At 37.4% G+C, this 21,555-nt stretch overlaps 1 protein-coding gene across 31 annotated transcripts in view; it reads right to left on the reverse strand.

The window, feature by feature from the left end:
- Nucleotides 1-21,555, reverse strand: part of DST (dystonin) — a 471,262-nt gene that overhangs the window by 37,961 nt on the left and 411,746 nt on the right. For all 31 annotated transcript variants that reach the window (XM_013045864.2, XM_045071198.1, XM_045071195.1 and 28 more), the window contains 12 exons: nt 18,734-18,853; nt 18,443-18,550; nt 16,423-16,641; nt 12,706-12,909; nt 11,337-11,568; nt 10,237-10,463; nt 8,709-8,831; nt 8,474-8,575; nt 6,115-6,216; nt 4,033-4,206; nt 3,565-3,720; nt 563-760 (listed from right to left, as the gene is read on the reverse strand). In XM_013045864.2, the coding sequence (XP_012901318.1) occupies nt 563-760; nt 3,565-3,720; nt 4,033-4,206; nt 6,115-6,216; nt 8,474-8,575; nt 8,709-8,831; nt 10,237-10,463; nt 11,337-11,568; nt 12,706-12,909; nt 16,423-16,641; nt 18,443-18,550; nt 18,734-18,853 (1,965 nt within the window). The remainder of the gene's footprint in view (nt 1-562; nt 761-3,564; nt 3,721-4,032; nt 4,207-6,114; nt 6,217-8,473; nt 8,576-8,708; nt 8,832-10,236; nt 10,464-11,336; nt 11,569-12,705; nt 12,910-16,422; nt 16,642-18,442; nt 18,551-18,733; nt 18,854-21,555) is intronic.

Genomic DNA, 21,555 nt, shown 5'->3' on the forward strand with positions numbered 1-21,555 from the left:
TGATAGAGAGTTTTAAGTCTGGGCCGTAAACACATTGTCACTTTCTAGCAGAAAACAAGGTTTAAACAATCCCGGCCCGCTAAGCCTCTCCACGCATTCTTAAGAGCAGGCAGGTGCAAATGGATTTGTCTGCCTTTGCTCATGAGAGCCCTGGCAGATAAGACTATTACACTAAGAACCAGAGGGCTGTCTTCTCATCTGCTCTGTTCTTTATCCCACTTATTTTTACTCCTCTCCTTGAGGGATAAAAATCAAATGAGGGTCTGCAAATCAATCAAAGAATTCCAGGCTACTTTTTAAATAAAGACTTATTTATTTATTTTAAAGATAGAGAGAGACAGAGAGTGAAATCATGGGGGGGGGGTAAAGATAGAGGGAGAGAGAGAATCTCAAGCAGACTTCCCACTGAATGCACAACCTGATGCAGGGTTCCATTCTAAGATGTTGAGATCACCAGCTGAGCCGAAATCAAGAGTTGGATGCTTAACCGACTGAGCCCTAGAATTCCATGCTATTTTAATCCTACAGGACAATAAACGTTTGAGAATTTACTCTTACTCACCTGGCGCAAGGCACCATCCAGCTGCTGCTTCCTTTGTTCTGTTTTTTCCAAAACATTTTTCCAGCGTTGATTTAAAACCTCTAGCTTGTTCTGAAGGCTGCTTGCTTCTTCTCCTGCACTTGATTCAATTAGGTCATTTCCTGCTTTATTAACGGCTTCCACTGTGGACTGATGGGCTAATACATCATTTTGAAGTACCTGAAAATATTAAGATAACACTATGTTTACTAGCTCATCACATGTTAACATCGCTTTTCATGCAACTTTAAATTGCTGAGTTTAAAACATTCTTAAGCAAAAACATATGCAGAGAATTTTAATACAAGAAAGTGTTAAAATGGTGGCCTTCTCTTCCCTTAATTTTGCAGCTTTCCTGGATATACCCTTAGTCTACCAAGAGCTCCTGAAATGATTATGTAAGAACATTCTGTTAGTTCTTTCCATTAGGATAATTTTGCAAATTGAGGACATTAAATATCTGGAGATTATAATTAAAAGGTTCTATATGTTTTCATTTGATTCACAATCATTCTAATTGAACTTAATTTTCATGTCTTAATAATTTTTAAAAAGGAGGGATCTTTATAAAAAGCATGTACTTTGATAGGTTAACAATACTAATCACTTTCAGAGGTAAAGTTAAATATTCCTGTGGTCAAAGTATACAGGTAGATCTATAAAATTCATTTTTCTGAATGGTCAAACTCCTGCTACATAAGGCAGAGCCTAGGCACCAGGAAAGCAAGAAGGAGAGGGATGGAAACATTCCCTCCCTTCTTCCAGCAACTGGGCTGGTGATTTTAAGCCCTTTCACTTCTGACCTTTAAGAAACGGAAGGAGAAGGGAGAAGGAGACCTTTCTAACTCCTCACAGATAGATAAACAGAATTAAAAGACCCCTACTCATACCTTGCCAAAATAAACTGCATCAGGGCCTGTCATGTCCCCACTGCTACTGTATTCTAGAAAATTCCTGTCACCAATGTACGCTGCTTTTAACGACAACTGCTAAGTTTATGAAAATGTAAATCCTATATAAACTCACACCATGGGAATAAACATCTTTTCATGCAGGACAGTCTAACTAGTCATTACTGCTTTTAACAAAGGTTTAAGACAGACATTACATAATTAAAAAAAAATTAATGATTCAAAATAAGTCCTAACTGCCTAATCAGATTTGGTTGGGCAATGACTATATAGACTATATATGACCATATAGACCGCATAGAGAGAAACGTTTTTTAAAGATTTATTTATTTTAGAGCTATAGGAAGAGAGACTGTGTGAGGCTAAGGGGCAGAGGCAGAGGGAGATACAGGCGCCCTGCTGAGCACAGAGCCCTGACATGGGGCGTGATCCCAGGACCCCGGGACCATGACCTGAACTGAAACCGAGCTGATGCTTAACTGACTGAGCAGCATTTCTCTCCCCAAGCAGGAGAGAAATTTAAATTAGAGTACAATTACTATAGGGAGATGTATGAAAGAAGGAACACTGAACCAAGAATACTAAAAAATTGTTTATCGTGACACTAAAGTATCAAAAACCTTTCATTTTAATATAACAAACATGTAAAATTATTAAACATTTACTATTTGATAATCAAGGAAAATTTATATATGGTCAGAATTTAGGACCTAACCTTAGGTAAGATGCTTCTATTAATGTGAATGCTAAAGTTCTATGAAAGACTGTTGACTGTCACAATAAACTACTGAACATAACCTGTTATTCATTAAGCCTATTGACTTAAGAGACAGAAAAAATTTTTTTCTCTTTTTCCTCTGAAAAAAAATTATGTATCTCACTTTTCCTGGCCAAGTCAATGGCTTTGGTCATTTGCACAAAGATCCTAACAACTGGGTTTCAGGATTTATTTTTCTAGACAAATGAACTTTATCATAATAAGGTAGAGGTCAGCTCTCAACCCCTGTGAGGTCTGCTCTGATGACCTACGCTAGAGATCACCTAAAGCCCAAAAGATGCCTCCTGCTTTCAGTTCGGGGCCCCCTGTGGTCAGCTCCATGCTTTTTTGTTCCCTAAACCCCTCGGGCTCTAAGGATAGGGAATTTTCTTTATTAAGAACTGTCAACCTTGGGGTGCCTGGGTGGCTCAGTGGGTTAAAGCCTCTGCCTTCAGCTCAGATCAGGTCATGATCCCAGGGTCCTGGGATTGTGCCCCACATCCAGCTCTCTGCTCATCAGGGAGCCTGCTTCCCCCTCTCTCTCTGCCTGCTTCTCTGCCTACTTGTGATCTCTGTCAAATAAATAAAATAAATAAATAAATAAATAAATAAATAAATGAAAGAGCTGTCAACCAAATGTCACAAAGATGACAATATAAAGTTGTTCTGAATGTATTTCAAGATTAAAATTTTTAATTTAAAGCTTTAAACAAGTGCAGACATATAAAAACCCTTGTAAACATAATAAATATTATTAAAGACTGATTCAGAAAGAAAAAGACTAAAGACACAGGAAGCCATGGGAATTAAGGGAGACACGGAGACTATGGAGCAAACTCCCACCGAGTGAGAGACCCACAGGCAAACAGAAAAGATGTCTAATGTGCCAAACAAGCAGCAGGTGAGATACACGGAGATAAGGGTGACCAGAGGGAAAACACACACACAGCCTGCAGTGGAACATTTCGAGGCTATGACTTGTAGCCTTTCCCCAACAACCTTTAAAACTAGCCCATGTCAATCCAGTGACAAGGATAGTCAGGGATTTAACCCAATGTTTGCCATGCAGCCTTAAAACTTCACCAGAAGTTTCCCACCCTTGCTGTTCTTGACGACTGTCTTGAACCACAGAGAAAAAATTTTGATCATGATCTTTTAAAAAGTGTGTTTTTAAGTAGCTTAATTGTCAGTTACAAACGTCAAATGTGGAACTGTACTAAAATCATAAACTTGAAAAATCCATCAAGAGGAAACCTACCACAAACAATCTGATGGCATTAAAAATGCAAAGAGAAATAGGACACGCAGCTACGTACGTGATGCTTGGCAAGTTCAATTTCAATGGCCTTGGGATCTCCTCCCACAGGTTTCTGCTCACTGAGCAGGCCCTCGGTGTGCGTCAGCCATGTCAACAGCTCATCCAGGGCGTGCTGGAACTGGCCCAGGGCTAACAGAGCCCCCTCCAGCTTATGCTACAAAGAAAGTGAAGAGGAAGAAAAGCCATATGAATTCGATATTATGAATGACATACCTTTATAAAAGTAACAAAGGCAAAAAAAAAATCAGTTGAAAGCATATCCAATGAAGCCTAATCAACATATATAGTTTGAAACTCCTTGTGGTTAAAAAAGTCATGTGAGAAACAGGAAGAATTCTAATAAAATAAGACTTTAGGGGCCTTAAAACTTTAGGTACTTAATTATCTAATTTCTTTTAATAATGAGTTTACCTTAATATATGAACTTGAACTTTTCTAACTTCTTAATGAAAGTGTCAGGGTTTACCTGTCTGTTGATAATTCTTTCATCCAGACTATCCCATATCAACTTCAGCTCCATTAATGGGTCTTGAACAGTGTGTTTGTCACTCTCTTCTGTTACTTTCTTCAGCAAAAGCTCTGCTTGATGGTTCAGTCTCTCCATTTCTATCTGCTGTTGGTAGGCCTCGGACTTAAATTGCTATTTAAAAAAAAAAAGAGAGAGAGAGATAAAGGAAATTTGTTTTAAATCAAAACTTCAAACAAAGAAATTCTATGGATTCAATATTTATTCTAATTCGTACTTCTTATAGTCAGGGAGGTGAAGAGAAAAATCTAACACAAAAGAATTATAAATTGAAAAAGATGAGAGAAGTCTTTTTTCTTTTTCAATGTTTTATGATGGAAAGGATTTCTATTTATAATTTTGATATTTCACACTTTTGTCCCCTATGGTTAAAAAAAAAAAGTAAGAAATTACAAGATTAATCTTATTTCTAATGTCTACATATACTCAATATGTGAGCTTTGAAATGAAAGAAAATAAAATAAAAAATAAAAACTCCCTCAAAATATCTCTAAGAAACCCAGGTTAACATTGCTTGCTCAAAAACATATATACATCTTGTATCCACTGAACATTTTATGTTTTCCATAGCTGTGCTGTGTTAATAGTTATTCCTACACCTCACCCACTGTTGACTCAGAATAACATTATTTTTTCTCCCAGCACTCACTAAACATGTATTTAATAATCTCGGTTTTGCCAACCAACACAGGTTAGCAAATGGTTGCTTGTAGGAGACTGTCCTTTCATAAAATATTTATTTTTAACCTGTAAGAGTAAATCATTAAATAGTAAGTCATTAATGGCTAAACAGTTCCTTAATTCTTTTCAAGCATAAAAATAATAATTAAAAAATACTAATTAAGGTATCATGAATACGTGCTTTCTTTTCACCAAGCCTGTAAAGAAAATAATTTTATTCTCAATTTAAGCTAAGGGCATAAAAGTGAGACCAGTTAGAGAACTGTCCCAAGGGTATCTGGCTAAGTGGAAGAAGCACTGGGATGTAATGTCACACAATCTAATTTAAGAGAAAGCACTCTTAAGCAGCCTGCTGTATGAAAACTATTGAGATATGTAAATATCCAAAAGTGTACATCTGTGAATGTACATAAAGTATATCATATGTTTACTACATGATCACATATAGTTAAAGAAAAAAACTGCAATCTAATGATGGCAACCGTAATAATTTCTAAATGAAATATTCTAAATTTTACTCAGAGATGAAAATGCTATAATTTTAAACCCAGGTAATAACTATATAAAAAATCTAGCAGAGTTTATTGAAAATAGTGTGATGTCTCTGTGGATGGAAACTTGAAATTAGGAAGGAAACAGCTGATCCCACTTGGATAAATCATCATCAGCACAGAGGAATTCAAAGAGGAAACAGTCCAGCCATTTTCACAGCTGGAGATCAAGAACCACAAAATCAAAAATTACAGAGGAAAGCAGATGGAAAACAACAAACATTTTTACAAAACAAACATTTTGGGAAATACTATTAGACCACGGATGTTTCTTTAGCCTGTTAGACTAAATGGATTACTCTGACCCCCTGAAGAAAACAAAAATGGTGCTATATGTGTACTGAGGGCAATGAAACACTCCTGAATAATGAAGTTATGAAAATCCCTATAGTCTGAGCTACATATGCATAAAACACACCCCCACACCTTACCTGCACCTCCTCCTCCTCACTGCATTCCCAACAGGAGGATATCTGAAAGGCTATAAATCAGATCTTAAGAGTAGTTGCCTCTGGGTACATAACATTTTGGGTGGCTTTAAAAAAGCCACTTTTTTTTTTCCTCATTTGTATTTTCTGACTTTTCTATAATGAACAGGGGCTGATTTAATAATAAGACTGGTATTTTCTATCATTGAGCATTTACATGCTGCTCACTTTGTACAAGCACCTTATTAAACCAGTTTCACAATCAAAATGTTAACTAATTATGTAAAATAAACTTGCATAAAGAATCCTATGAATAAAGAACATAAAATGCAGTCTTTGAAATTAATGAAGTCCACACATACCTTTAGCTCCTCAATCTGCTGCTTGACAGTTTCAAGATCTGTTCCAATTGGTGACATTGAAGCTAATTTACCACCTGCAATATCTACCCAGTCAAACACGGCCTGAAAAACACATTAGTCCACTAGTTATCAATGCATCTGAAATTGTTATAACATCCCAAATGCTACAGAAAAGTACAATCATAAATCTATACAGGTATTAAGGAATGAGCCCATTTTACCAATTAAGATGGTTCACCTAAATAAAAGCTACCATATGCTAAAAAAAGTTGTCCCAAATATGCAGTAGACATAACCTCCAATTCTGCATCCAAGTTTGCAAAGGAAATTCTTTTCTGAATAGAATCTTAGAATACTAAGAACTTTCAAACACATGCATCTGAAAAAAAAGTTTTACAAATTCCAACACATGAGATAGAATTCTCCATGCTTTCTTATGTCTAAGAGGCAGATGATGTAAAAATACTGAAAGAAAAAGATTCAAATCCATCTGCTTATTCAAATAAGCAAAAAGTTTACTGTTTAGCACTTGAGCGAAATTGTTGGCCCAACTAAAGCCTGATATGTTATTTAGATTAGCATTAAAATCCTGCACCTACAGAGATTAATATTATGACCATTACTCTGAATTATAGCACAGACTGCACAATCTATTTTTCCTGTTCTTGTTAGGTAATGCAAACATTTCAGAAAGGCACAACTCACATTTCTTTCACATACTGAACACACAAAATCATAATGGACTTTAACAATGTTGCCAGACCATATAGAAGGAAACTATCTGGTATTTTTGGTTATCATTAATAAACCCAAGAACTTAAGCAGCAATCTGGGAAATAAAATTTATTTTACTTTACAATCAAACCCTGAAATGTCTAGAGCTTCTGGACCTTTAAGATCTAGCTCTAGTGGGACACTGGGGTGGCTCAGTGGGTTAAAGCCTCTGCCTTCGGCTCCGGTCATGATCCCAGGGTCCTGGGATCGAGCCCCACATCGGGCTCTCTGCTCAGCAGGGAGCCTGCTTCCACCTCTCTCTCTCTCTCTGCCTGCCTCTCAGCCTACTTGTGATCTCTATCTGTCAAATAAATAAATAAAATCTTAAAAAAAAAAAAAGATCTAGCTCTAGCTAGGCCCAGCTATTTAATAAATCAAGTGGCCCTTCATTTCCCACAGGTGATGCTACTAACCTCCAGTGGGTCTTGTTTTTCTAGCAGGGGTAAGGACAGAGTATGAGTGCTGGTGCCTAGCCAGACCCCTCTGGCTAATGGCTCGGAGGCCCACAGTCTGCGACTGGCAGCAGTGCCATCGCTTAGCCATGGAGAGGGCACAACTCAGTCACTTACCAATAGTTCAGGAAAATTATGACCTGGTCTCACAAACGGAGGGCTGGAGCCCGATTAGTTACTGGCCTTTGAAACCTAACCAATAAATTATCTCTCTGGTTGAAAAGTGGGGGAAGGAGTAAAGTTATATAAGATATAATTTGTAGTGAAGTTTTTCATACATTTCCAAAGTTCAAAACACTTTCAGCTGGCATAAAGCCTGGCTTGTGATATTTATTTTTACAAATATAGAAATGAAATGGCACAATAAAAAGGAAAAGATGTTCTCATCTGAGTCTTAAAAATAATATTCACTTGGTTATGGAAATACGCAGAAGGGCTTTTTCCATACGGTAGGAGGATTGACAGACTCAGCGCTGGCCAGCCTATTAGGAAATGGAATAAGGCTGAAGAAGGTAGGGAGAGAAACGCCCCTGAGCTGGCTGGCCTCATCTGACAAGGCGATTATTCATTAAAAAAAAAATAACTTAAAAAATGGTTAATAAACTGAAGGAGAGCCCTTACGGGATGTGAAAAACAACTATGGAAAGGAATTATGTATATGGAAAAGAAGAATAGCATTTTACATTTTACACAACAGATTATGAGCTAATAAAACAGAAATCTATTTTAGTCCACGGGGAACACTGGCTTCAAATCAAACTTCTTTACGTCTGACTTTCGTTAGACTTAGTGATATTTTTAGGTAGTGTTTACTCCTTTCATCTTACTCCACTCCACTTCAGAACAGAATTCTGACGCGGTCCCATCTCACTGTCTGGTGCTAAACCATTACAATGTTTTAAACAGTAAAATTTTTCTTTTCAAAGCAAATTTCACATGTGTATAAACATGCTTACATGTCTCTGTACATCTACACAGATCTCAAGAACTACCTTCTAGAAGGCAAACCACAAATGACAGTAGACAAGGCAGTTGCCTGCACACTGGCAGCCCTAGGGCAGTGTCTATGTGGGCCTCTGCAGACCTCAGTCACAGGCCTCCTCCCCTCGGCAGCCCCGCCGCGACCCCCTCACCTGCAGTCCGTCCTGGTACTGGACGGCAGTCTGCATCGCCTCCTCGAGCTTGTCCACCCGGTCTTTCCAAGCCTTATTTAGAGAATCCCAGGCTGAATTTAACTACAACATAAATATTAGAGCTCTTTTAGTATCATTTGTTAAGTTTTCAACTCCTTCTACCAAATATGCTTTAGTTATACAAGATCTCTTTAAAAATGCATTCTAGCAAGAGAAGGAAATATGCTAGTTGTACCTCATCTATACTCTTCTTGACAATGGGTTTATCGGGTTCCCCACATGCAGCAATGAGTTCAGAACCCAAGTTAATAACTATATCCAGCTCTTCCTGTAGTCCATCTATTTCTTCCTTTATGGCCTACAATAAAAAATAATTTTTTGAGCAAAAACACACTGGAACTAAAAAGATACACACAAAGACATTAATGAGACTTATTTCTAGGAGGTGGGGTTATGATCAATTTTCTTCTTTCTCTCTTCCAAGCTTCTGCAATAAATTTTTTCAATAAGAAGAAATATTTTAAAGAAAAAACAGTGTCCTTTGTAACAGACATCAAATGTTTGTTATGAAAACAACATTTAAGGAATTACTTCTATGTAACAAATACCACAAACCAGCTCCTTTAAATATTAATAACAATGAAAAGTGTAGAAACATATTTTGTTTTCCAAACAGAGCAGTTTGGCAGTATTCATTTAACTTGGAGTTAAGTGATCAAAAAAAGAAAAATCTAAAAAAACCCTACCTCCTCCCCCCACACAGCAAAACCAAGCTTACAGATACAGAGAACAGATTGGTGGTTGCTGGAGTCAGGGGACAGGAGAAGTAGAAATTGGCAAAAGGGGTCAAAATGTACAAATTTCCAGTTTTTGAGAAAGAAGTCATGGAAATACAATGGTGACTGTTGTTAATACTACTGTGCCATATACGTGAAAGTTGCGAAGAGTAAATCATAAAGAATAAAATAAAATCACAGAACAAAATAAATGTAAGTAAAGTATGAGTTTGATGACTTCATACAAATTAACGTACTCCTTAGTAGATTTAGGATAATCTAGCTCTGGATTAAATTTTACGTCATTTCCCTAGGACTTGTAAGCTACCAAAAAAAAAAAAAAGATGAAAATGCAGTGTTTTACTTTTGCCTTCATTTTCTTGGTTAAATATATTTATTTGTTTGAGAAACACTTAAGGAGCATAATCAGGCCCTAAACTGGGCATTGGTTGTATGAATGGATAGGGCCATTCCACTCAAGGAAACGAATATGCAAAGGTACAGAGACCAGAAGGTGCACACCGCAGTGCTGGGGGACCCCCTTTCTAATGAAGGAGCAGCAGGACAAAACGGCTTCGCGAGGATGCAAGAGGCCAGTCCACAGTTGCAGGAGGCCGCGGAGGCCTCTGAGGGTTTTGAAGCAGCAATCGGTGAGAGTGGATCTGGAGAGAAGACTGATGGCACATCTGCAGGCCTGGCAAGGAAAGAGCTCCGCAGGTAGGGCGACCACTCTGGAGGACTTCAGGAGCCAAAGATGGAGCTAACAAGGCCCTGAAATAAGGCAGTGGCAGTGGGGTTGAAGAGAAACTTAAAAAATATATAAAAGTGAAATCTGTGGGTATAACCTATATCCTACTACGTCACCAAGCACTCCACTTTCAGAATGAAATATAAATTTGAATAGAGCAATTCTGAATATTTATCAGAGGAATCCAGGTTTCATTACGCCACAACTTATTTTATTTTTAAAGGAGGTCTTCGGCTTACCTCTGCTGCCTCTTGTTGCTGTTTAACTACTGAGGGATCAATTCCAGGATCCTCTAGATCCCGGATGAAATCTTGTGTATCTTTAGTGGTTACTACCAATGACATGTGATCACACCAGAATTTTTCTGCTAATTCCATTACATCCAGTAGTTTGGCCTCCCTTTCTTCCACCAGTGTGTGTATGTTCTCCCAAATGAAAACCATTTGGTCAAGCTTATCCTGAACAGCTATAACAAAACATAGTATCAAAAAGGCAATAAGTTAGTGCCATATAAGCAACAAAGTCAAATGCTTCAGTTCACATGGCAACAGTGATTCAATCTCCCAAGTATCCAAAACTGGATCCAATTTTGGTTGACCCCAGTCTATTGGGTAATGCTAGGCCCAACACAACATATTCCAGACAAATGCAAGACCTCAGGGTATCCTACCCCTCTCGAACCAAGGCTCTTTTTGACAAAAGCAGATGCTCAAAGTCAAGTGAGCTCAGAGTAGACCAAAGTTTACCAAGTTTCAAGTTCACCAAGGCTGACCTTAATTCCAAAGAAAATGACATAATCATCTAAGCTCTCCAAATCAGGAATAACAATGTCTGTTCAATTCTAGGAATATAACAATGTAGGATATGTATTTTGGGCTTGTTTCTAGAGTACTCTTATCATAAACTTCCACTAATCTATGTGTACGCCTTTCCTTCGACCCACCCAGCTCCTATCTTTAAGATGGTTGGCTAAGGTCGTGGTTGCCATTTCTGCGGCTATGAGACTACCCATTCTGGGGTACCCATTCTGTAAAGTAGAGTGTGATTAGTAATGAGGGGGAAAAAAACCCTAGATTTGGTGTTATTAGCACCATCCTTTAAACATCTGGTTTAAAAGTCCCAGAGAACACATGGCTTTTGCATAATGGCACGTTGTATCTGTAACTGATTCCACAAACATAGGAAAACACAAATGAGGGATTTATGTACACAGCCCTTCAACCCCACGGGTAATACCTTTTCTAAAATTATTATGCAATTTACTGTCAGTAAACAGCATGAACATTTAGATTTATTTTAAAAGTAAAGCTCAATTGTTTCCTTATTCTGAAATTATTACCTCTGGCAGATATGTCTTTATCAGTGCCCTCAGATCTTGCGATCATTTCTTCTCCCCGCTTTTTAAGAGTTTCATACAATGGCTGTAGCTTCTCCATGTCCACTGACACATTCTTATTCTCACTGATCTGCTCCTTAATCTTCTCCACCTCAGCTGAGATTGAAGGTGGCTGCCTCAAACGCTCCACGATGCGTTCCAGGCTCTCAAGGATCTGGTCTATCTTGTCATGGAACTAGAAGTAAATCAAAGGGATCACTTATAGGGAAAAGACTTGGGATATCAAAAATGAAATTAAAATGGAAAAAAACCCATCTATTTAATGTCTCAATCAAGAATTAGATCTTCGATTGTCTGTTAACACACCCACCCAGTTGAGTGTATTTGTTACCAAACAGGATGGGTTAATGTATAATTGGACAACCTGGTATCAGTGTCTTACCCATCACTTCATTTTATCATATTTAAATGAATTTTTAAAATTAAGTCCAATAAACTGTGTGTTTTTCTATCAAGACTGTTTTGTTTTTTACTCATTACTTTGATACCCTAAAACGTTATATTATTAAGTATAAGATTCTTGAACATTTTTGATGAGAATAAAGGTATTTCTTAAGATATAAATTTCCTGTATTGAAAAACGTTAAAAAACGAAACAGAAACAAAAGGCCCCCTGATCCTGTAACAGAAGTTAGAACTTCATTCATGTTCAAACACATGATCAAATTCATGAAAGCATTTTAAAGATCTGTCTGCAAAGGTACCACAGACAATAAAGCAAAGTTATAAAAACTCACTCAAGTTCTACACTACCTTCAATATTAAAGGAATCATCACTCAGGATTCCATAAAACAGACCACTCTAATGTTAGTGCATCTAACAATTAAAGTCCAACTCTGAAAATGGAAAATCTGTTGGTAATTTCAAATTCAACTTCTCGAAAAAAAGTATTTTCAAAAGGGAAAAATACCAGTTTCCAACTTCATATTTTTTTCCTTCTTACTCAGTACTCACAGTCTTTCTTCTTATTGCCTTCTTGGGAGTGTCTCTTTAATAATGATAATAACATTTTCTTTTAGCTCTCCCAGAGGCATCTACTGTGGATGGACACTTCTTTAAATATCTGGGCAGTGACGACAACCATATGTTTCTTAAGTCACTGAGAATTATTTTGCATTCTATCTTCAGCAGGCAAAGAAATATAAGGACTGGACCAACCAAATACCACCTTTAAGGAGCCAAAACATCCATACTCAGATTTAATGTAGTGAAATAATTTTGTTTGAACTTTAATCAGAAGATCCAAGAAAATGTGTTTCCATGCTCTTCTGTTTGGAAGAACTCAATCACCTTTCTGGTGCAAATGATTACCTGAGTAGACTGAGAAATAGCTTCATCCAACGCCACGGCCCGCTTTTTGACATCCTCTTTAATTTGACCGTAAAGGGTGTCAGCTGCCACGTACTTCTCTTGGATAGAAAAGCCTTCGCCTGGGCTCAATTCCAGTAACTGTGGCCCAGTTTTGTTCATCTTATCTATATGAGGCTTGTGTTCGGCTATCAACTCTCGCAGTTGCTATAACAAACCAAACAGCTTCTCAGTATCTCAGGGTCACGCCTCCATATTACAGCTGTCTACATGCCCAATGCATCCAGCTGGCAAGAAACACCAAACACCCTCCCCATCACAAGGCATTTAACACAGGATGCCTCATGCTGCTCTTGGCCAGCAAGAGATGCCCTGACAGAAAGAATAAACAACAGTCTGGTCATGTCAAAGTCTCTTTAAGGATAACATACAAAAATGCTGGTTGACTGAAATAATCGCAGTTCATTTTGCCTTTCCCATGAAGAGCAGTACACTTGGACAAGGGTCATATTACATAAAAGAATTATGAAATCACTATATCCCCAACCTATAACAACCAAGCCATAATTCTTGGTAGTCCCTTTCTATACACTCAGGATAAATGCAAAAATTTAAAGTGGAGGAAGGAAGAAAGAGAAGGAAGGAAAAGGAAAGAAGTTCAGCTGAGGGTAGACATAATGCAGGGAGAAAAAACTATACATGAAGGTAAGTTAAGGGGATATTAGCCCACAAGGCATTGTAATTATATATAGTTAAACTAATACAAGATGTACACGTATGCATTACTTTATATATACCTAAGTATAAATCTATTCTATTATGTCAAATATGTCACATATATGATATGTATGATATATACATACGAATGAATCTATCTGTACTTATTTTAAAATGCTAAAGGCTACAGGGTAATCAATCTATTAGATACACAGCTATATAATGAGCATTATTTGTAAAGTGCATTTAAAGAAAAATATATGACACGTTTTGCATGAGGTCATCTAATTAAGAGATACAATGATATTTACACCAGTGAGTGTGTGTAATCCAGGTGGAGCCCCCATTCCTTATAGGGAGACAAATAAATCTGGAATAAATATATTCCACAGAACTTGGGGCCTCCACTGAGTAGTTTCTCTTGGGCCAAATCCAAAGCCACATCCATCTTTGCTTCCAGGTTTCCCTGTGGCACTGAGGAACCTTCCATTTGTACCATGTTAGTGATTAGGTTTCATAAGCAGAAATTCCTTACCCTCACCAAAAGGTGTATCTCCTTCTATTTTGCTACTCAGGCCCCACCATAAATTTCTGAGAGAAATTATATTCAGGAGAGATAGCCTAGAAAAAAACTACCAATCTTCTCCCGCAAATAGTTTCATTTCTAAAATTCATCAAAAAGAATCAACAAGATGGCCACATAACTCTAGATTTTTATTTAAAGTGCTCACTAAAATCAGTCATATAAATTATTTTGAAAATCCCTATGGAAATTGGTACATTACATCATCAACAATCCCCAAACTATTTTTGAAGTTTTTCTGAAGGCCATCTCAAAACTCTTGAAAAAGAGCTAAATAAACATAAATTCAATTAAAAAAAAAAAAAGAACATGGGTGGTCCAAATCTAACCTGCTGCCCATGAGAATGTGGGAGGGTCATGTCTACGATCTAGCTCCTGAGGGGTCCAGGCTGAGATGTTCTTATTTTTGTTTTCTGTTATTAGACCACCTAGTAATGCTGCCTTAAAGAATGGAGGTGGTAAGGGTAGTATCAGCTAATAGACAGTCCCACAAAAAAGGAATGTATATATATGTTCTGGTTTCACTACTCAGCAAGGCATCGTTGGAAAACCAGCTTATACTTGGAGTTATCAAGAGACTCTCAGGTAAAATGAGAGATCTCTGCTCATTTTAGATCTTTAATGAGAGATTTCCTGAGTTTCCCAGCATCTAGGGAGGTCTCATTTGTCCAGCACCACCAAAGGACACCTTAGTTTGGGACTTACTGAGATGACCCATTTTTAGGCCATTCCTCTTCTAGATGTGTAGTAGTACTAGATGTCTACCTGGGTGTACGCATGAAGAAAGAGCCCAGTAGGAGATGTCTTTTGCCTCAGATGTAACAAAATGATTCTTGGCAACATCATTCCATAACAGTCCAGTCACGTTCACGTTATATGTACGTAGTGTGACCTCAAAACACCTACCATAGAGTAATTGGCTCTTGGAGCCATTTTTTATTCCTGATTAGAATGAAGCTCAAGATGAGGCTGGGGAGCTACAGAAGAAATGCTGTTCTAGAAGGCTGTAAATATTATGAATAATTTTGTTGAATAATTTGAAGACTTGGCTACAAAGTTTTATAGTTCCTTTATATAAGAAACTGTAAATTTGACAGCTGAAAGGTTATGCTAAAAAGAGAAAGTAAATTCAATTTTGAAATTTAATAATAATTCAGTAATAACCTTTCCATTATCTGATATTACGGAGAAGCATAGCTACTCAAATCCTCCTTCAGAATAGAAGGAATCTGCAGAACATTTTATATTAGAAGTTATTCAGTGGATAGGCATCAGGATTTCTGCCACAAATAAACCTTTATATCAAAATTAAATTCAATTCTTCATAATTTTTAAGTCTTTCTCCTGCTGATGTAGATAGAACTCAGTAAAATTTCCATTTTACATTAAAGTATTGACTAAAGCTCTTGTAAACAAATACAGATATTCTTCAATGGCAGTAGATTAAAAAAGTCAATAAACAAAATTAATAAGAAGCGTGGCATGTCCTTCAAACAATGATGTAATATACCAAGTTAAACTTTGCGCACATGCATGCGCACACACACACACGAACAGTCTCAGAGTACAATTTGTATAGATCTGGGAGAGAGCAACTAGGTTCCTAAGTCCATAAACAGCAAGAACTCCAGATTTTTTCTGATAGTCTTGAGTCCTCTCTCAAACCCTTCCCAAATTTCAAGCGATGTTAATATTAAAGTAACTGCTGAAATGAGGGCTTCGTAATGCCATTTTATTTATGTTTAAAACATGAGGCATTTATAGATGTAAATACACTCTCTAGTTTACTCATATATACTTATAGGAGCAAAAACCATCAAAACAGTAAGAAAAAAGGGGAAACAACTTGTCTTCATACTTCAGCATTTTTCCTTTTCATTGAGCTAGCTTTTACATTATTTGTGCTTTGACATATTGTTACATTGTTCATCTCCTCCAAGCTCAGTGGTCTAGTCTGTATGATGCTGCTTTGATATATTCCTACTCTTTGCTTATATTCTAGATGGCTCCAACCAATACATATGAAGTATAAAACTAAGTCAACATATGTAAATTAAAAACAATTCAATACGCATAAATGGGAAGTACTTCAAAAGCATATTTCTCTAACATTTTAACATGGGAAATTAGTTTGTACCAGAATAGTTTATACTTCATACCACTCACTCTAGGAAAGCTGTGATACAATTAATGGCATACACAATGAGTCTCCTCACTGTAACCCTGGAAAACAATAGGTAAGCAACTCTGAGGAAAACAACTGTGCAGACCAGAATAGGATATTGCTAAAATCTCCACTGAACTGCATTAAAAAGGACCATGACAGTTCTCCCTTTGGCAGCACATGTACTGAAAAACACCATCACAGTCACAATTCTCTTCTAATGGGGATTACAACAACCTTCTAATATCAAGCTTACCCGATGCTCTTCCTGCTGTTGTCTTAGAGTCTCATATTCAAGGGCTGGGGCAGGAAGTTGAGAGATGATTCTTTGTGTTTCTGTCAGCCATGGCCAAAGCTCTTCATAGGTTTCCCAAAACTGGTTAACCAGGGACTGTGCCCTTTCTAGCTGTAGATACCTCTCTGAGTTCACCTGGCAGATGGCATCATAGTTCTTCAACACTTTGTCCAGTTTTTTCTAGAAAATAAGAGAATGAAACGTGTTCAGCTGGCCAAGCAGGCAAAGACCTCAGGAACTCCAGAATGCTTTTTCCAGCACTAAATGCCTAGTGCAAAGCAGGTACTCAATAAATGTATGTTTAGTGAATAAATCATTAAAGCCTATTTAGATTGTAACCAGTTCTGTGTATAAGATTTCATTTTAATTAGAATTAAAAAGACCCTTCAAGGGGCACCTGGCTGGCTCAGTCAGTAAAGCATGTGACTCTTGATCTCAGGTTTGTAAGTCTGAGCCCCATCTTGAGTGTAGAGATAACTTAAAAATAAAACCTTAAAAAAAAAAAAAAAAGATCCTTCAGGTTCATCCATATTGTTGCACATGGCAGGATTTCCTTCCTTTTTAAGGTTAATAATATTCTACTAAATGCTAATGTTGTGTTCTTGCCTCAATTTTAAAAAATTTCCCCTTATATATGTAAAAAATAGCAAAAACGTGGAAAACATCTTAAAATACAACAATTAGAGATTAAGCTAATAAATTATGGTCTCTTCACACAATGGATTTTTACATCAACATCAAAAATCATGGGATTCAATGACAGAGAACCACCCCCACCTCCAAATACTAGGTGACAAAACTCAAGATATAAACAAATAAATAGCCTCAAGTTTATGAATAAGACACGGAGCTTCCCAAACATAATTAACAAAATTCTTCAACTATCCATCTAGGCCTTGTTGGTCCTTTAAGGTTGGAAAACAGGTCTCATATGAGTCTAGCAACATTAACATTACTTTGTAGCCAAAAATAAGGACTATCTTTCACAAATGAAATTGTAAGAGGAACTACTAGTCAACAAAATTAATTACATATATTAGACTCAGAGTAGAACATTATATTATACACTATGTTTTGTGGGCTGGTCACAGTGAAAAGACTATGGCATAAATTCACATCATAAACCAAGAGCAAAAGATAGAGCACAATAGTAATCTAATAAACTCCAGAATGACACAGAAATTATTTCATCATGACCAGCATTTTTCATGTCAAGATCTTTGTAAAAATAATAAAGGAAATGTTAAATTACAAATAAGCAAATTTCCAGAAGAAACAGAAGAAGATGTACCAGTATACAGTTACATTCTATTCCTTTGTCTATGCTATACCTTAAAAGCAACACCTACTCTGAAATGTGATCTTAGGCACAGACTTTTATGTAATTTTTTTTTACTGTGGGATATTTTCCTACCAGATGCATTCATACACATTAATTTCTTTAGTCTGCTCAGATGTCTGAATTTGAATGGAACTAAACATTTTTACTTGTGGCTGATTTTTCATCAATTTAAAAGATTATTAAAAATGCATAAAGTAGATGCTTTCTTAATTATTCAGCTCATTGTTTTTCCTATACAACTTACTGAAATTCTATACAGAATGGATCTCAGCCTTAGAGAAAACGAGGTATTTTGAAGCATATAAACAAGAGTTGACATATCTAGTAACAGTTTATACTGATAGTAATGTAAGTAATACTGCCAACATTAATCGAATGTCTAATGTGTGCCAGTCATTCAAGGACACAAACCTTAATATTACCACCTATTTAAAAAAAATCATCCCCATGGTGATTCCCTTAAGGGATATTCCTTTTACTGTCACTCTATAAGCTTGAAAAATGCCTTATTTAAATCTAATGATTTAGCTGTCTAAATGGCAGCTGTGGATAAAGGAAATGTGCTTCCCTTGGACTGAGAGCTTAATGCAGGCCATTTACTCAAGAGTCTCACAACCAGTCACACAGACCAGATTATACCTTCATTGATTGCTTTTCCTCTTCACTGCAGGTGGCCATGATTTTATGTCCAGATTTAACAAGTTCATCAATAATATCCTTGTGTCGCAAAATCTCCATGGTGAATGTCTGTGATTTACCAAAATAAAGATTAAGAAGAGAGAGAGTGTATGACTAAAATGAAAACAATCAGGCAAAGTCGTTAAAAATACCAAGTTATGCTAGAGGGGTCTTGCAAAGTAAATCATACAAGCACATTGTCTAGACTTGGGGCCACACTAACAAATAATTCTGATATAATTGGAAATTCACCTTTTGAAGCTGCAGCTGAGCAGAGGTCTGCTCTTGCTCAAGCCTGATGTCACCCAGAGACATCAATTTCTTTTCAGTCTCAGCAATCCAGGATAACTCGGCATCAGCTGCCTGGTCAAACTAAACAAAAGATAAATACTTAGGTCAGTAAGTTCCTATAAGTGGTGCCAGAAAAATACTTCTCTATATTTCTTTCAAATATCCTAATTCTGACACAAGCGGAAAATTTGAGCTTCTCTCTTTGTGGCATCCTGAAACAGTTTATGAGGATGACTAAAATCATAAAGAAAGGAGAACTTCCAGCAGAGTAATTAAACACAAGCTCTTCAAAGGCACTGGATGCATAACACAGCGTTAATGATTTTAGGAGTGCTCTCTGTTGCCTTCTTTTTGGGTAATCAGAAGACTCTTCTGACTACCCAAATTGAACGGCTCCAGAAGTCAATAGCTGCATCAATCATGGCACCCATCACTTTAATCCACATGACAGGCGGGCAGCATCCTGCTTTCCACATACAGGACTCCTAGCAAAACTCATGAAATATTCGCATGTATTTACCATATTATGTGTGCATAAATGTATGTGCAAAGTATGTTCCTTTATGCAGAGTAAACCCCCAAATATCTCACGTATAATTTTTTTTACATCTCATTTAAGAACAGCAAAAACCGCTTCTAAGAGTATTCTTAAATTGTCTAAGAGGTTTCATTTTCCTGATCTTAACAATTCATGGCAGAAATTCATATAGTACAGAAAAATATACAGAAGAAAATTAAAACCTGGAGTTAATACTGTTGGTATTTTAGTGAATTTTATTCCAAAAGTTGAAAAAGATTTATGAAAGTCCAGGATAAGACTGTATAAACAGTTTCATATCCTGCTGTTTCATTTATTATGAACTCTTGCCATGTCATAGTCTTTTAAATGAATTTTAAGTAATATCATTGTATTCTAGCATACTTGGATATTTTTATCTAGGCTCACTGTATTTTCTGCTATTACATAAACAAATCTGTAATAAACAGAAATCTCTGACAGCATCTCCAATTAGTTCCTTAGGATAGATTCCTAGAAGTTGAGTACCAAGTCAGACAGCATGAACATTTTTGATACCCTGCATCAGACAGAAGCCAGTGCCTTCCAGGCAAGAAGTTATCATAAATGAGCGAAGTGGGTGAGTGCCCCCACAAGCACCAGTGAGAAATGGTAATTAACGGTGGCCTCAGTTGGAGGATTTCATCATGAGCTTTCAATTCTCTAATATTTCAAGAGAACCTGGAAATCTAGACAGGAGGTAGGGGATAACTAAGTGAGGAGAGAGAGGGGTAGAGATAAGATACTAGACTGGAAAATAATCCATACTTTTGAAACACTCTGCGACACTGTGCAGACTCCTGGGCAGATGGAGTAGAGGTACTTTTCCCTGTTCCTTGTAAGTATACCTAAAAATCCTGGGCATTACACACTTGTGTACACTGCATATGAAACATACATGAGAAGACTGAACAGAAAGAGAAGAGAGCAGAGCTGCTGCGGACCTTGGTGCTCAAGGAACAGCACAGTGGTTAGTTCTCTGGGTTTTTTTTCTTGCCTCACGTATCCTGCACTGAATATTGGAGAAAGTGCAACCCAGAAACAATGAGAGGCACAGACAAAAACCCCAAGAAAAGACTGCTCTCTCAGCCAAATGACCAGGAAAGGGGCACCCCAGCAAGAGAACATTTAAACAATAGCCACTCTGTCTAAACACCACAGCACAGAAGCTGTCCACCCACACTCAAGCCAAGAAAGGCCTAGATTTTCATCCTCACGAGCAACAGGACAAGCTGTGGACACTGCTGGTGATATCAAGAGAGGGCCAAGTAGGGAGCCAGAACTTTAGTTCCCACTGGCCATTGACAAGGTTCCTGCCCCCACAGTCCATAGAAAGGATGTCGGGAGCCCCCACGCAGTAATGAGTTGCCCCTCTCCGTCTCCTCTGGTGTGGTGTCGGGGAAGGCCTAGTGGAGAGTCAGGACGCTCACCACCACTTAGTGGTTAATGTAGTCACCCCCACTGAGGTGTGGGAAAGGCTGCTCAGAGAACTGAAGTACAACTCCCACTCCCAGACAGCAGATATGAAGAACACCCCCATTAGGTATCATGAGGGACTGAGTGGGGAACGTGGAGCTCTTCCACCTGGTAGCACCCCTGCCTTCTTCTGCCAGAGTGGTGCCAAAGGAAGTCCATCAAAACAGAAAGTTTAATCAGTCAAAACAGAAAGTTTAATTAAGACCCAAAATTCATGACTTCACAGCAAGAACTAAGAAGACCTCCAACGGAACTAAAGAGAGATAATCAATGGACACCAGTAAAGAGAGGACAGAAATGTTAGCACTGTCTCACAACAATGTGAAAGCAGCCATGATAAAAATGCCTCACTGAGCACTTTCAAACACAGCTGAAATGAATGAAAAATTAGAGAAGACCTTAACAACAAAACAGTCTCAGCAAAGAAAAAAGGCTATGTAAAGAACCAAATGGAAATTTTAGAACTTAAATTTATAATAACAAATAAGCTTGGTAGGTGAGATCAATGAAGGGCATGGAGGAAAGAGTCAGTGAAGCAGAAGACAGAACAGAAATTACCCAATCTGAGTAAGAGAAAATAGACTGGAAAAAAAAAAAAAAATCAACAGAACCTTAGAGACCTGTGGAACTACAATAAAAGATCTAACATTCCTGTCACTGGAGTCTAAGAAGGAGAGGAGAAAGAAGCTGTCCCAAAAAGTACTCAACCATTCTAGAAATGAAGTACAGAAAGTTTGTGGTTGCCAGGAGT

Source organism: Mustela putorius, unplaced genomic scaffold (assembly GCF_011764305.1).
Source record: "Mustela putorius furo isolate JIRA1106 unplaced genomic scaffold, ASM1176430v1.1 tig00003983_pilon_pilon_pilon, whole genome shotgun sequence".
Taxonomy (NCBI): domain Eukaryota; kingdom Metazoa; phylum Chordata; class Mammalia; order Carnivora; family Mustelidae; genus Mustela; species Mustela putorius.